Source organism: Triticum urartu, chromosome 6A, assembly GCF_056163025.1.
Source record: "Triticum urartu cultivar PI428250 chromosome 6A, HENAU_Tu73, whole genome shotgun sequence".
NCBI lineage: Eukaryota > Viridiplantae > Streptophyta > Magnoliopsida > Poales > Poaceae > Triticum > Triticum urartu.
This window is the reverse complement of record NC_141878.1, coordinates 331,321,729-331,338,906: the sequence shown is the minus strand read 5'-3', so window position 1 is coordinate 331,338,906 and position 17,178 is coordinate 331,321,729. Positions and strand designations below refer to the sequence as shown.

Sequence of the window (17,178 nt, the reverse complement as noted above, 5' to 3'; positions counted from 1 at the left end):
GAACTGTCCAGCCTGAACAAGATTCTGGACAAACTATGTCAGATCCACAGCACCCCCGATAAACCTGCAAATCATACCCACAGAGAATGTTGGGTCTTCAAGCAGTCCGACAAACTCAACGCCGAACACAAGGGGCAGGATACACCAAGCGAAGACGAGGACGAGCCTCGCAAGAAAAGCACTAGGGAACAGAAGAAATTCCCACCAGAAGTCAAAACAGTAAACGTGTTACACGTGATGAAGGGGAGAAACAAAGCGGCACTCCTAGAGACACATGCCCCAGGGCCTATCACCGTGGAGTTCTGCCACTGGTCATCCAAATTGATCACCTTTGACCATCGGGATTACTCGGCAAGTATCCGACATGCAGGATGGTCTGCCTTGGTGTTAGACCCGATAATTGACGGATACCACCTCACATGAGTCCTGATGGACGGCGGCAGTAGTTTAAACCTGATATATCAGGACATAGTCCGCAAAATGGGGATAGACCCAACAAAAATAGCCATAGCAATACTACCTTTAAATGAGTAACGCCAGGCCCAGAAGCCCATTGTACGGGCTCCCTGCTACTAGAGGTTATATTCAGCTTTCCCGATAACTTCCACAGCGAAAAGTTAACCTTCCACATCACTCCGTTCCAAAGTGGCTATCAAGCACTACTCGGACGTGAAGCTTTCGCTCGCTTTAAAGCAATACCGCATTATGCTTCTCTCATGCTAAAGATGCCCGGTCCATGTGGCATCATCATAGTAAATGGAAATATTGAGCGCTCCTTGCGCGCGGAAGACCGTTCGGCCGCCTTGGCAGCCGCACACTAGACGGCCTCACCAACTAGAGCATCTGATAGGTCGTTAATACCATGGACATGGTTAGACGAGTCCGGTGTAGCTATATATAATTGATACAGGTTTGATGGCTATACCCCTACAACAATACCAGGGGCTCAACGCGTGTGAACAAGTGACAATTAGGCTCAACGTTACGCATCTAGAACTATACATGGTTTATTTAGTATAACCTACCTTTTGCACGACAACTTTTCAACTAAGTTCCTCTCTTTTTCAGATGACCATCGTGCTACACCCGTCCAGGATACGGTACAACGGAGATACAGGCACAGACGTGCAGCAGGGACCCGTTCCAAGGATTCTTTTTAGATTAAGACCCTGCGTAAACCTTTTTTATTGTCTCTTGTTGATACACATCCACCGGATTCTCAGTACAACTGAGAAGGATGCTGATGTATTGGCATGTGGACACGTCAGAATATTGCACGTACCTGGACACCAATGGCTTATTACAAAGGGCACTGTTTAGCCCGGTTTACATCATAAAGACCGAATACCTTAGGGAGTGTTCGGCGTCGCGAGTTTGGCCTTATATGCATCAGCTCTGAATCATGTCTTTGGTCAAATGTTGGGTTTGCCCGGCTCCTGTGTTTTGCTTCCTTACGTTCCGCTCTATCGGCTAGGGCGGCACCAGGAGAACTACTACGATTGTGCCCTGGTTCATCCGGATGAGCACCTTAGTAGAGAAAGCCGAAAACTGACTGTCATGATGTAGCATGAGACTGGTCAACCACTTGATGACCTAGCGGAATCTTCGGGATTCCTCCGCCTTAACGAAGGGCCGTTTCCCGGCCAGGCATGTACGCACCCCGAATTCGGATGAGCGCGGAGCCACCAGGGGCTATATAGTAGCCCCACTGTCAAACTCCTCTAGCTAAGTGAAAGTGTTAAAGCATTATAGTCCGATTGCCTAGTTCACTGCGCTATCACCTCCTTAATGGACCAAGACGTTGGATCAAGTGTGAACATGCCTCTTCTGCGAACACCCCCGCATTATATGCGTGGGGGCTGAAGCCGACAACTGCCATCTTTTAGGTTATATACATATATACATAAACGGCCGCACAGGAGGCATCATAGTACTTTCGGGCAAAAGTATAAAAACAGCCTTGATAAACTCAGTAAAACATTGTTTTTCAATGGGAATACATGTCATTAGAACATAATATTCTTCGAGCACTGCGCTTCTATTGAACGAGCGCCCTAAAGAACTTCTCGAAAGTAGTGCTCAGCAGGTACTCGGCTCTCGTCCGAATCTTGGGCTGCAATGGCGGTGACCTCCATCTCCGCCCAGTATGTCTTCACACGAGCAAGGGCCATCCACGCACCCTCTACGCACGCCGACCTCTTCATCGCGCTGATGTGCAGCACCGCAACAAGGAACTGCTGCACCAAACTAAAATAATTGTTCGGCTTTGGCCTTTCCGGCCACAGATGATACACAACACACCTCATGGCGAGTCTGGACAATCTATTCAGCTCGGCCCATTTGGCCAACCGATCAGTCAATGGAAGCGGACGCTCTGGAACGTTAAATTGTGACCAGAACAGCTTTTCCACTTCGCGATCTTTTTTGATCTCGGATGTATTCGGCCGCATCGGTAGCACTCGCCGCTAAGTCCAGATATGCGTCTGCAGAACTCCACAGCCGGTCCAAAGGGGCATACCGAGGATCTCCAAACTTCATCCACAGCATAAAGGGCTTCCCAGCCGCGATATCCCCGGCTTGGCGCAGCTCCTCCTTCATCGCTCTCATTGTAGAGCGGGTGTCTTTGGTCGCCATCGTGGCCTTCTCCAAGTCTGTCCTCTTTGCTCGATCTTCCTTTTCAAGAAGCTCGTAACGGCCAGCGGCGTTCTTCAATTCCACAGCCATCCTGGCTATTTCCTCCTTGCTTTGGCAGTGAGCAGCCTATTCGGCTTTCAGCTCCTCGATTGCCTTTAGGGCAGCCGCATCGCTTTTCCTGGGTTGTTATTTGGCTCGGGCAAGTTCCGCCTGAAGGTTCTCCACGGCCGCAACTTCATCTGGATTCACACACATGTTATAGATACTGGCATCATGCTCCTCTTCCCATGTTTCACTGGAGGAATCACATACCCTGTGCCTCGTCAAGCCGCTTGTTGACAAGTACAATGTTGGCGTCTGCCATGTCCAGCTGCCGCTTTAGCTCGGTAAACTCATCAGTCCGGCTGGCCACCGGACCCTCCGCCACCTGCGTATTAAGGCGGCACGATTATCCCTGGGACTATGATCCTTTGTGCGCTGTCGTCTTCGACAGCACCCAGAGTCTCAGGGGCTACTATCTACACAGGGCACATTTAAAAATGTGCGGTACTGTCAAAAATGTACATCATTTCGCGTACCTCAAAACCCGTCAGTAGACTCATAAAGGCTTCATGCAACACGCTTTTGGAGGACGAAATCCTTTCAATCACCGTACCCATCAACGTGCGGTGCTCTTCTGAGATAGCCGCTTGCTCTAGCAGATCCCTCGGTACGTCCGACCGTACACCAGATGGTGCGGGACTCTTTCGATTGCCCTCTTCAAGAGCCGGATACTGAGGACTTCGGGTGGCCATAGGATTACCTTCTGGCCTTGCCGGATCAGGAGAAACCCTCCACGACGACACCTCGGGGTCGCCCGCCTCATGAGGCGGTATGGCAGGGGGAGGCGTTTCGCTCTCCATCATCTCTGGAAGAAGATCCCCTGAAGACGAGCTCTGCTGAGAAGGGCTAAGATCCGAACTGTAAGATAAATGCTTTGGTTATTTTCCTCAGAAGTAAGGTGAGATATTTTCATTATTAAGTACCCTTTTACTTACAGCTCGGTGGAGGGCTGATCCCCTTGAGGGCATAGTGCGGCCGGGGTATCCCCCAGGGCAGGACCCTCCGGTGAAGATTTGTTCCCCCGTTTGGAGATCGTGGTCTTCGGGTCCTCAGAGGCGTTCCTCTTCCTTCCCTGGGGAGAGGAAGTTTCAGTTCCTCCTCCCCGGTTAACCTCCTTCGCGGAGGTGCTAGCCTCCTTGTCCCCGCCTTTATCTTCTCCTGAGGGTGCTTGATAAGGCGCGATCGCCAGCATCCTGGTTAGCACGGGATTTGGTGATGTCTCAGGGAGGGGGCCCGGACACGTGATCAACTTTGCCTTCGCTATCCAATCCTGGTCAAAGAGCGGCTTTTTTAGGGTGACGTTGCGATAAACAAATGGACAGTGTGTTCGAATGCGGGGCTACTTACTTGGGTATCCGGGCGATTGCAGCTCAGACCTGCATCCTCAGTGATGTTCGGACACATTATTTGTGGTCCGAAGAACAATTTGTACATCTCCTCGGGCCTCATGCCAAGGAAGTGTTGAATAACTCGCGGTCCTTCTGGATTGAATTCCCACATTCGAAGGGGCTGGCGTTTGCAAGGCTGGACTCGACGAACTAGCATAACTTGCACTACCATAACCAGACTGAAATCTCTCTCAAAGAGATCTCAGATACGGCTTTGCAGTATTGGCACGTCCTTGGCTGGACCCCAGCTCAGCCCCCTGCTGATCCATGACATCAATTGTGGTGGGGGTCCTGAGCGAATGGTGGGGGCAGCTACCCACTTGGCACTTCGGGGAGCTGTGATGTAGAACAACTCCCGCTGCCACAATCCGGACACCTCTGGGAAGCTACCCTCAGGCCATGGAGCGTCAGCAACTTTTTCTTATTAAAGCGCCTCCGCACGCTGTGTGCTGCCCCTCGATCATCTTCAGCTTCATATCGAAGGTCTTGAGCCACAGGCCGAAGTGAGGGGTAATGCAGAGGAAGGCCTCACATACGACAATAAATGACGAAATGTGAAGAAGGGAATCCAGGGCTAGATCGTGAAAATCTAGCCCATAATAGAACATAAGACCCTTAACAAAGGGATCCAGAGCGAGGCCTAGTCCTCGAAGGAAGTGGGAGACGAACACGACACTCTCGTTTGGTTTGGGAGTAGGGACGACCTGCCCTCGGGCGGGCAGCCGATGCAAAATTTCGGCGGTCAGATATCTGGCCTCTCTCAACCTCTTGATGTCCTTCTCCATGACGGAGGAAGGCATCCACCGACCTTGAAGGTTGGATCCGGACATAGTTGAAGGTCCGAAGCACCTGACCTGAGTTTTGGGTGTTAGAACTCGAGGCGGGGGAAGGATTTGATTGAGCACGAGAGGAAAAAAAGTAAAAGCCCTGTCCCCTTTATAAAGAGGGTGAATATCAAGCGTCCTCCTCATGGCCGTTTGGGACTTGCCTAAGATCTAGGAGTCCTACCAATAGGCACGGTTGGGTTACCCACCTCCGTATTTATGAGAATCCCGTAATAAAGGGGACACAATCTCTGCTTCGACAAGACGTGCCAAGGAAACCGCCTCACGAAACACGCTGAGATTGGTTATGAAAAACGATTCGGATAAAGACCTGGCTGTGGTGTGATGTCACACTACGGGGTACGTCAGCATATTAGATTTGTGGAAATATTATTCTCTCTACGATGGTATGTGCAACTTGTTTTGCAGAGCCGGACACGATCCTCGTGTTCAAAATCTTCTATGAAGTATTCGGAGGAAGAACCCGCCTTGGAATGCCGAAGACAATTTGCGTGCCGGGCTCATCATCATTGAAGCCTAGTTCAGGGGCTACTGAGGAGTCCTGGATTAGGGGGTATCCGGACAGCCGGTTTATATCCTTTGGCCGGACTGTTGGACTATGAAGATACAAGATTGAAGACTTCGTCCCGTGTCCGGATGGGACTCTCCTTGGCGTGGAAGGAAAGCTTGGCAATACGGATATATAGATCTCCATCCTTGTAACCGACTCTGTGTAACCCTAGCCCCCTCCGGTGTCTATATAAACTGGAGGGTTTAGTCCGTAGAGAGGACACACAATCATACCATAGGCTAGCTTCTAGGGTTTAGCCTCTTCGATCTCGTGGTAGATCAACTCTTGTACTACTCATATCATCAAGATCAATCAAGCAGGAGTAGGGTTTTACCTCCATCAAGAGGGCCCGAACCTGGGTAAAAACATCGTGTCCCCCGTCTCCTGTTACCATCCGCCTAGATGCACAGTTCGGGACCCACTACCCGAGATCCGCCGGTTTTGTGAGCCAGTTTTTTCGCTGAAGCGATTCCAAAATTTTGGCTTCCACAGAAATATCTACCTCCCCGCCCCCTCCCCCTTGCCAAAAGCCACATTTCCCCTATTTACGCCTTCCTTTCCAAGTTGAAACCTTCACTCCTTGCTTGCAGTGCCGCCTCCTCACCGGCGAACCTCCTTCACGTTGCTCGGCCTCGCCTATCCAGACAGACAATCCACACCCAACCCCCTTCATCCTCCTCCTTCCACATCCCACATGCCCCGACCACCAACGCGACACCTTCCTCCCAAATCACCGACCCCTCCAGCAAATAAGCGCCGCCCTAAGCCATGAGACGCGTAGTATAGCCAGGATCTCAAGGAGCATTTGGCAAGGGAGAAGCAAATCGCGGCCGCATACGTGGATGAGGTCGCAATGGCTGCTATTCGTGTCGACCCCCAGATCTTGGAGGAGCACCTCACCGTCGAGGCCACCGTCGACGTCTCGCGCACCGACGATGCGAGCAGTTGCCTGTTTGGTTCAATTCTGCAATGCGGTGTTCAGTTGTTGTGGGTGCATTCTGTTATTGTATACCATGTGAGAAATAAATCGAATTTGGCTGTACTAAATACATGAGAAACAAATACAATTGCTATATTTCCAACTTTTTAAGCATGCTTGGTTTGGTTAACTATTTGATCTTCTATTAGGAGTATGTTATATTATGCAATGTGGTGCTCAGTTAACGTTTGGTTCATTTGTTGTGGTCTTTAGTTAACTATTTTGTTTGGTTCAATTCTGTAATGCGATGTTCAATTGTTGTGGGTGCATTGTGTTATTGTATACCATGTGAGGAATAAATTGAATTTGTCTATACAAAATCCATGAGAAAAAAATACTATATTTCCAAGTTGTTAAGCATGTTTGGTTTGGTTAATTGTCTGATCTTCTATTAGGAGTATGTTATATTCTGCAATGTGGTGCTCAGTTAATGTTTGGTTCATTTGTTGTGGTGTTTAGTTAACTGCTTGGTTCAATTGTGAAATGTGATTTCTAATTGTCGTGGGTATAATGTGCATGTGAGGAATAAATCGAATTTGGCTGCACTTAATACATGAGAAACATATACAAGTGCTATATTTCCTAGTTCTTAATCATGCTTGGTTTGGATAAATGGGGTTTCCGTGTGGCTTGAATTAATCTGATGAATCTACAATGTGCTTATTTTCCATCAACATATTTTACTGATAGCATGCGAACACTTAATTAACCCAATGACTAACTACCTTATATGTGTTGCAGGGAAACAATGGGAAACACTAAGGTTTACAATCAAGGTTAGCACGTGCATGGTCCGTTGTCTAATAGCACATTATTGTGCAATTGCAGGAACCTTTCTAGTATTTAGGTTTTTAACAATTTGGTCTTGCACATGTAGGTCCTACTGTCAGAGGTTTTGACCCACTGTTCGACCCTTTTTCATATGGGGAAATGAGTTGTCCATGAATATCAGTCAAGTCAAGAAACTCAGAAAGATTGTTAGGATAAAGAAATTAGCGACAAAAAACAACAAGATCTTTGTCTGCATAATGAAGAAGACATCAGTTCACTACAGGATGGTACTAACTATTATGCCTTGCCTTTTTTATTCCTTTGCCCCATTTCCTATATAGAGAAGATATTTATGCACATCCTTGGTTCCAGGCCTTTCCAAAGTAGTTCACTGATGATTACCTCTGAAACCACCTGTATGGTCGGGCGGCGAGGATGGTATTCATACAACACCCACGGTTCAATATTGAAGTGTTCCCAAAGAGGACAAAGTATGGACGGTCAATCATCGACAGGCACTGGCCTAAAGTTGCAAAGACCATCAACATCAATGAAGGCTCAATATTCGCCTTGTACGTCAGCAGTTTTCTAGATGAGACATATCTATCTATGTACCATCTATGATGCTAATTTCAAAAGGTTATAGATATTGCATGTGATACTTGGTGCTAGTGTAGTTGTGTAATGGGGTAGATGAGTGGTGAATCTATATGATGTTGTACTCTGATGTATTGCAATTATGAAAATGAAATATATTGTGTGCTTAATATGAAATGTCAATTAGATTAATAAATGGATTATTAATAATAGGATAATTTGCTTGCTAATTGGGATTTTCTATTGCAAACGGTAATTGAGAAAACACCATGGGCGATGACCTCAGGCAACACACATAGTTTCTAGGAATAAACCATGTTAGATTAATGAACAATCACACATGACATCCTCTTGAAAACTGTTTGCGTTAGCTCACCTGGCGCAAACATTTACCACATGAAAACTATGTGTGATGGACAGCCTTTGCCACATAGTTTATTCTACGCACCGTGTGTGATGCATTCAATAACACAAATGATAAAATTGCTAATATCGTGCGCAATGGAAACACTATCACAAACGATTTAACGGGGAAAATTGTGTGTGTTGTACCATCGAATGGAAACATTTTCCTTGGAGCGACTATGTGGGATGTACATACAACTGGAAACGTTTAGCGGGGACTGATTGTGCGGGATGTACTTGCGACCAGAAACAATTTCGCCTGTATAATTGTATTTTTAGCTCTATTGTACGTATTTCCGTATTTGAGTGCTCGCCGGTCGCACACGACCTCATTTTGCCGAGCGTCTGTGCCAGGAGGGCATATCCCCGACGGTTTCTGGGTGGTGTGGGAAGGACCGCCCTATCACCATCACTCACTAGGCGATGGTTCCAAATGTCGTCCAAGAAAGGGGTTAAAACCGTTTGTATAGCACCTCACTGTACTAGTGTTAAATCAACTCTTTAGCTGATGTTGATCTACTGTATCTAGTAAACAAGCAATGCGACCATTAAAGTAATCACATATTTGACGAATGTCATTATTGATCGTAATGCTTCCGGTAACATGAAGCAAAGTCGCAGTTTTAAAATTTCTACTGTTCTTGTGTGATTGCCACGAACATAATCAAGATGCTTCTTTTCATTTCATGTTTGTTTCGTATCTTGTTATTGACCAGTAAATGTTTTCTTTCTATCTTTTTGTGTGGATAGGGATATCCATTTCACCTCGTTGCTATTGTGACCTTTTGGTGAATTGCACAAAACACTTCTTTTTTGGAACGAGTGTCTTCTATAGTTCAACTAAAATGTCACGTGGGCAACGTCTCTCAATTTTGGTTGAACTGCACAAAGGTTCATTGGAGTTTCCAACATCTCCGTCAAACTCTGCTGGTAATCTCGTTCAACATTTTATTAGCCTTTGCAAGATGAGCCATCATTGCCACCACAATGGAACATTATTTTAGCGGAACTGCACAAAAGGATAACCGAATTATAGTTGCACCTTGCATGAGCAGGACAACTAACCTTAATGTTGCTCAATTTTAGTGCGGCTACTAAAGAAAAACCTGCCAACTCATGAGAGCAAGTACTTCTTGCTAGCTGCATGATGCAATCTTTGCTTCATTTCAGGTGGACTACAGAAAATGGTCGCATGAATTGAATCATCCGAGTGGATATGCGGGTTCACCACATCGAGTCATGGCGCCATAGGGTCCCTCTCTCAGTTATGGTTCCCATGGCCGGGTATGTTCCTTTTTGGTTGATTTTGATTCTGCATCCAGCTAGTGACCTTGTGCTACTATTTTGGCACTGCTACTACCACTGATAAAGTGAAGTAATAATACATTTAAAATAGATCTACTGCCTTACCTACCATTTCATCTCCAATGTAGATAACTTGTAGAAGACCTATTCGGCAGAATCAAGTCCATGTGCACTGCATCAATCATGTAGCTACACTGAACTAGTTGAGTCCATCACACCTATCGTTGTAGTGGCGCGGGCCACCTCTTTAACTGGCGGGCACCATAATTTTAGTTGAATCACACGAAAAAGTGATTGAAATGAGTCGACGCTCCTCCTTCCACTGCCACACTGAGGTGTTAATGGATGTCAATGAATCATCTGTCGGTGTTCTAGGAACGAGGTACCCATACTTGCCTGCCTACGGCTCCACCGACGGCCCGGTACGGCCGACCTTCAACATCAACAACACAAGACCCTCACGAGGGGCGAAGCCTCGCGAGGCGGATGACACCAAGACCTCCAGAGGAAGCGGCCTCCTCAGGCTGGCTCCTGAGGAGCGGAGATCTCTATGCAAGCCTCCGCCTCGTGAGGTGCAAATGATGCAAGCCATGAAGACCAAGGCCAGGCGGGCGCCAGCGGGAGAAGTACAAAAGTTCCCTCTTTGGTGATAAGGAGGCAAGCTTAGGCACGGAGTCCCAAGGAATCAGCCAAAGGTTTCCATTTCCATGCAACAAGACCAAGACTTCCATGACGGCAGGATGGAGATCATCACCGAGCCCACCATGGTGTCACGACCAGAAGCTTTAAGGCGAAGACCACCTTTCATAAAAATAAGATGTACTAGTTGTCTCCCTTCGGATTTGGCTGTTGTGGGATCCCTTCCTGTAAGATTCCGTGTTCCGGCTAACCCTTGAGGTTCAAACACTAGGGTGCGCATGAAGTAATCTCTCCCCCTCCCTAGCTCGCTCCCACAATGATCTCAAGGCCGAGCTCGACGAACCCAAGGAACAAGAGACATGAGGGTTTTATACTGGTACTGGCCACCGTTGTGGTGTAATACCCTAATCCAGTGTGGTGGTGGATTGCCTCGATGGCTGAGTATGAACTAGTACAATGGATGAACAACCTCTTGAGGAGAGGTCTTCTTGAGCTTGATGAGCTGGTGTTTGAGGATGGACTGAATGACCTCCCCCGTTGCTATAGGGGTGACTAGCCCTATTTATAGGGGCCCTTGTCCTCTTCCCAAATGTTAGGCGGGAAGGGATCCAACAACGGCAAAGTTTGAAAGGGGGACAACTAGTACAATCTATCCTGACAAAAGGTGGTCATTGCCTGCTAAAGACTCTGGCGGTGACGCCGCTGTGGGCTCCACGGTGACCTTCGTCCTTCCGTCCTGCTGGCCTTGGTCTCGTTGCACCAATAAGGAAACCTTTGCCTGATGCCTCGGGACTCCTCGCCTGCACCTGCCTCTTTAGCACCAAAGAGGAAACTGGTACACTGCGCTTGCTAGCGCCCGCCTGGCCTTGGTCATCATGGCTCACGTCACGTGAACCTTGCGAGGTGCCACTTGCATAGATATCTCCGCTCCTCAGGAGCCAGCCTTGTGAGGCTGCCCCCTGGGAGGTCTTGGCATCGTCCGCCTCGTGAGGCTTGGCCCCTCGCGAGGGTCTTGAGTTGTCGCTGCAGATGATGGGTCATACCAGGCCGCTGGTGGAGCCACGCCGTGGGCCACAAGCAGTCAAGTTTGGGTACCACCGTTCCCAATACGCTGACAGTAGCCCTTGGGACCAAGGTGGGCTCGAAGCTGGCTTCGAGGCTAAGCCAAAAGGCAAGTGCGGAGCGCCGCGGGCCCCAACCGCCTGCGGCCTTGGTCGCCGTGTGGCGATTAACGGGATGTGGGCGCTTCCGCTTCCCCACACCATCGTGATATCCGTTCGACTTGACGAGTCCCTGCTGCATGCAGAAGAAAGATCATCATTACCTGTGATCATGGAGGCCGACGGTTGGCCTCCCTCTGGCTATAAATGAGGAGGGGTGCAGAGCACAGTCGCTCATCTCTTCCTCCATTCCGCCTTCTTCTTCTTCTTCCTCCACACTTCGTCTCCTTGCCGCGACTTCCATGGCACTGACGAAGAGGTTCTCAGTCACGGAAAAAGCGAAGGTGCGCCAGGAGGGGCCCGGCTCGCCACCGCCCAAGAGGGGGCGCGATCGTCCCCACAAGCATGCTCCGACCCCTGCCATGGCCCCCGGAGGGCGTGGGCGTACTCCCTTGGGAACCGACAGCGGCGTCTCAGGCGGCCGCGGTGGTGACTCCTCCCGCGGCGGGGCCGTTCCAGGTGCAGCAGCCCTTGCGTCGAGGGGAGGCGAGCTATGGTCGCTCAACCCCCTCGGCCACGCTTCCATTTGGCGGAGGTGCTCCCGAAGTTCGTTGGGTGGCCGGAGCAGCCGACCGGCACCTGGCTCCAGCTCCCGCGCTCCTTCGTCGGCAAGCTACCAGCCGTAGGTCTCGACACCTGCTGCAGCAAGGCCTCGTGGGTTGCGGTGGAGGTTTCCGCTACGGGAAATGCAGTCCTGGCCCGCGGCTGACAGACGTTTGCTCGTGCGCGCGGGCTAGGTGGGAGATGCACCCTCCACTTCAAGTACGATGGCGTCGCAACCCTCTACGTGAGGGTTTTTTTGGGAGGATGGCCACCGTGCAGGGTGCTCCCCCGAGGACAGCAGCGGTGATGATGAGCCGGGTCTTGACGATAGCCACCATGACGCCGAGGGCGGGCTCACCCTTGGCGACGGCCGTGGCCCGTCCAGCGGCGGCAGCTTCTCCTCCAGCGAAAGCTCAAGCAGCGGTGGTTACGACCAGTCGCCACGCCGCCGGGCTCTCTACAAGGACGAGGGCGGGTCATTCCGCCGCCGTGCCCGGGTGAAGCGCGAAGAGGGCTCTTGCTGAGTCCGGGGGGAGGTGATGGTGGCCAGCCCTCGTGTGCTACTACAGACGTGGGCGCTGCTTTTGCTTGTCCTTTCCTTTTTTCCTGCATTCCAACAAACAAGTATGGGGCCCTGCGACGACGTGTAATGAACCGTAATTCTTATGCTGCTCGTGTTATGTTTATCGCTTCTATGTTGTGTTGCGGCATCTGTGCTTTATGTAGGCGTAGAGGGATAACTTATCTTGACATATCCGAGGTAGTTTCCACCTCATGAGGGCGCGCGCCTCCTGGCATCTGGTGAGCCTTCCCAACTGCTAACTTAGGAGCCGCTGACCTCAGGAGACATGCGAAGCTGAAAAAATTCGTTAGGAAATCCTTATATTTCCGTGCGTGAGGCCTCAAGCATAGACTGATCCTGGCATAGGTTGATCACGGACTTAGAAGGGTGCGCCGATCATGAGCTTAATTGAGGGTGCCTCGCGAAGATCAGGGGAGCCGAAGCTCTGGAGCGTCAGGGCTGTGGCGAGGTGTGTCCATGACCGGGTTAGCCTAGCGCACGCGCACACCTGCCCAGCCCCCGCGTGAGGCGCGCGAGGGAGAGCGTCAGGCAACTGTCGTTCTCCCTGGCGTAAAGCAAGAACCAAGCAAAGAAACAGAGAGAAGAAGGGACTCAACCAAGCAAATCGAGAAACGCCAAAACTTTAAATTCCATTAAAAAGGTTGCAAGCCAACTACAGAAAGAAAATGAACAGCCGCGTCCGGGACCTAGTCTAGACTTCTCACCAGCGCAGAGCTAAGTGCTAGCACTAGGATGTGGGAGGGAGCCCCCGAGGCCCGAGGGCGGCACTCCGGAGACTCCAGGGCATCTACAGCCACACTCATTATTACGTGAGAGTGTCACGAGTGGATACCTTCACAGGCACTAGGCCTTGCTTCATGGGTAGAACTTCCGGAGGAGCTGGATCTTCCAGGCGTTCTGGATGGGGATCCCGTCCTGCGTCTCTAGGCGCGCGGCTCCAGGCCTGGAGATGCGGGCAATCCTAAACGGGCCCTCCCACATGGGTGAGAGCATATGCAGCCCTTCCATGGAGAGAACCCGCCTCAGGACGAGATTGCCCACCTCGAGCATCCTAGGGCGGATGCTACCGCAGTGATACCGCCGCAACGCCTACTGGTATCTCGCCGCGCGGAGCGAGGCTTGGCGGTGGCGTTCCTCCCCCAGCACGAGGTCCGTCCCCCGCATGGCGTCCTGACGTGCCTCATCGAAAGGCAGGACCCATGCAGAGTGATGCCTGACCTCATGAGGGAGAACCGCTTCGGCTCCGCAGATGAGGAAGAAAGGGGTCTCGCCTATTGTCTTGGTGGTGGTGGTGGTGGGGATGGACCACATCACGGACTAGAGCTCGTCATGGCAACCCCTAAAACAAGCCTCGAGCTTCTTCTTGAAGGTCCTGGTCTTGAGGCCTCTCAAGACCTCCGCGTTGGCGCGCTCAGCTTGGCCATTGCTCCTGGGGTGTGCCACTGAAGCGTAGCATATCTGCGTTCCAAGGTTAGCACAACATGTCCTGAAAAGATTGCTAGTGAACTGCGAGCCGTTGTTGGTGATGATGCAGTTAGGGACCCCAAACCGGCTCACGAGGCCCTTGATGAACTTGACTACGGAGCCTGCTGGGATGGTGCAGACAACTTCCACCTCCGCCCACTTGGTGAACTTGTCGATGGCGACATAGAGGTAGCGATAACCCCCCGACGCTCGAGGGAAAGGGCCTAGGATATCCAGCCCCCGGACCGCAAACGGCCACGAGAGTGGGATGGTCTGGAGGCCCTGGGCAGGCTAGTGGATTTCCTTGGCATGGAACTGGCAGGCCTCGCAGGGTCTCACTAGCTCGGTTGCGTCATTAAGTGCCGTGGGCCAGTGGAATCCGCTGCGGAATGCCTTGCCCACCAGGGTCCGCGATGACGAGTGATGCCCACAATCTCTGCTGTGTATGTCAGCTAGCAGCTCGGACCCCTGCTTCATGGAGATGCATCGCAAGGAAACATCATTCGGTCGCTTTCTGTATAGCTCACCATCTTGGATGCAGTACACGCACTCTGGGTATTCCTCCTTCTCCGGAAGTGTTCCTTGCCCGAGGTATGCCCTGAACTCTTCAGTCCAACAGCCCTCCTGAGGCTCAAGTGTGAGGAGCAGACGCGCTCCTGAGGTCGGGCCACATGTGTGGGCTCCTGAGACTGGTGGTGGGGGAAGCTCCGCTCGGGGTGGTGTCGGCTCCGCGGCCGGAGGGGCCGCGGAAGGCTTGAAGAGCCACTCCTCGAAGACGCCTGGTTCCTGTGGCTGATGCTTTGACGCCCTCTTGGTGATGTCGTCGGTTTCCCTGTTCGTGTTGCGGGGCACATGCTGCAGTTCCAAGCCCAAGAACTGCTTCTCCAACTTGCATACCTCTGCGAGGTATGCTTCCATGTGCCCGTCCTTCGGCTCATAGACCTGATTGGAGAAGTTGACGAGGAGCTGAGAGTCGCCCTTGATGGTGAGATGCTTCATCCCCAAGGCTGCTGCAGCCTTGAGGCCGACGATTAACCCCTCGTATTCTGCGATGTTGTTGGAGACCTTCTTGCCCTGCTGGAAACAGAGCTGCACGACGTAGTACAACTTGTCTTGAGTGGGCGAGATGAGCACGGCGCCAGCCCCCGCGCCCTGGCGTGAGAATGCGCCATCGAATTACAAGACCCAACCATCTGGCGCTTGACTTCCTGGTGAGAGGGATCGGTTCTTGCCTGCTTCGGGTTCCGAGGCGTCGGTCCATTCTTCCACGAAGGCGGCGAGGGCAGCTCCCTTGATGACCCTGGTTGTGCTAAACTCCAGCTGAAATGCCTGCAGCTTGATGTTCCACTCGGCGACTCTTCCCGCAGTGCTGGGGCTCCGGACACCCTCTCCAGTGGGTAGGCTGAGACGACCTTAATTGGGTGGCCTTGGAAATAATGGCGCAGCTTGTGTGAGGCTACTAGGAGCGTGAGCAGGAGCTTATGTTGCATGGGGTATCGTGCCCTTGCGTCCTGTAGCACCACGCTGACGAAATACACCGGATGCTCGACGAGGGCGGGAGCGTCGATGTCCGGAGGTTGGGGAACCTCCAGAGATGGAGGGACCTCGGGATTTTGGTCACACACCGGGGCCTCTGCTTGCCCAGGACCGCCGTTCTGTAGGGCCTGATCATCCACCGGCATTGTTACGGCTCTAGTGGCGCCATCTTGGTGCCGCCTCGCCACTGCTGAAGGTACGGCATTGCACGGCGGGCTCTTGACCTGGCGGTCCTCCCGGACAGCCATCAGCGCCGCGCTGGTGGAGTGAGGCGTGGTGCCCAGGTAGAGCACCAGAGGCTTGAGGGGACGAGGTGCCACCATCACAGGTGGGATCGTGAGGTATCTCTTGAGGTCTTGAAATGCTAGGTCGGCCTCTGGGGTCCACTCGAACGGGCCCTTCTTTTTCATCAGCTTGAAGAACGGTAGCGCGGGCTCCCCCAGCTTGGAGATGAAGCGCCCCAGCGAGGTCACGAACCCCGCGAGATTTTGCAAGTCATTAAGGGTTTGCGGCAGGCTCATCTCTTCTATCGCCTTGACCTTCTCCTGATTCACCTCGATCCCCCTGTGTGATACGAGGAAACCCAGCAGCTTGCCAGAGGGTACGCCGAACACGCACTTCTCTGGGTTGAGCCGCAGGTCCACCTGGCGCAGGCTGGCAAAAGTCTCGTCCAGGTCTTGAATGAGGGTCCTCGCCTCCCGAGACTTTTCCATGATGTCGTCGACGTAGGCCTCAACGTTCCTCCCGAGATGCAGGCCGAGGGCGATGTGCATTAGCCGCTGAAAAGTCGCCCCAGCGTTGCACAGTCCGGACTGCATGTATGTGTAGCACTATACCCCACACGGGATTAGGAAGGCCATCTTCTCCACATTCTGCACCGCCATCCTGATCTGGTAATAACCCGAGAAAGCATCTAGAAAACACAGCAGGTCGCACTCGGTGGTGGAGTTGATGATCTGGTGCGGAAGCGGGAATGGGTCTTGAGGGTAGGCTTTGTTGAGGTTGGTGAAGTCGACTCACCAACGTTTCTTCCTGCCACTCTGGATACCGGACCTCGCGGATGACACCCGCAGCTTGTAGCTTGCGGGTTTCCTGGATAATGAAGGACTGCTTCTCCGTGGGTTGCCGTCGCGCCTTCTCCTTCACAGGACGCACATTGGGGCACACCCTTAAGTGATGCTTGATTACCCCCCTTGGGACCGCACCAACTGCTTGGGCTCCCATGCGAATACCTCCTAGTTCGCACGCAGGAACTTCACCAGTGTCTCCTCTCGGTCAGGATCGAGGTTGGCGCCTATGGTGAAAGTGGCTCCCGAGGCCCCGTCCTCCTCGACCGGCACTTGCTTGGTTTCAGCCCGATCTTGAGTGAACAACTACTTCTTTTTTGCTGGCGCAACCCCCTTGGCCCCCGGGGCGGCTCTGTCGACTGGGCGTGCTGCCGCGACGGCCCTGAAGGCGAGCTTGAGAGCCATTAGGGCTTCCTTGGTGTCCCCAGCCATGGTGAGAACGCTGCTGCTCCCCGGCATCTTCATGAGGTTGTAGGCTGGATGGGTCGCTGCCATGAATTGAGCCAGGGCAGGGTACACGTGGATGGCATTGTACTGGAGGCCAATGCGG

The 17,178-nt window shown here is 51.9% G+C and overlaps 1 protein-coding gene across 1 annotated transcript; it reads right to left on the bottom strand.

Annotated features, from left to right (window-relative positions):
- Positions 1–14,316: 14,316 nt before the first annotated feature.
- On the bottom strand, positions 14,317–16,334 carry LOC147965157 (uncharacterized). Its single transcript, XM_087530321.1, has 3 exons — positions 15,985–16,334; positions 15,134–15,819; positions 14,317–15,071 (listed from the first exon to the last, which is right to left on the bottom strand). Exons 1-3 carry the CDS (start codon positions 16,332–16,334, stop codon positions 14,317–14,319), a joined length of 1,791 nt encoding a protein of 596 aa, XP_087386447.1.
- Positions 16,335–17,178: the final 844 nt, after the last annotated feature.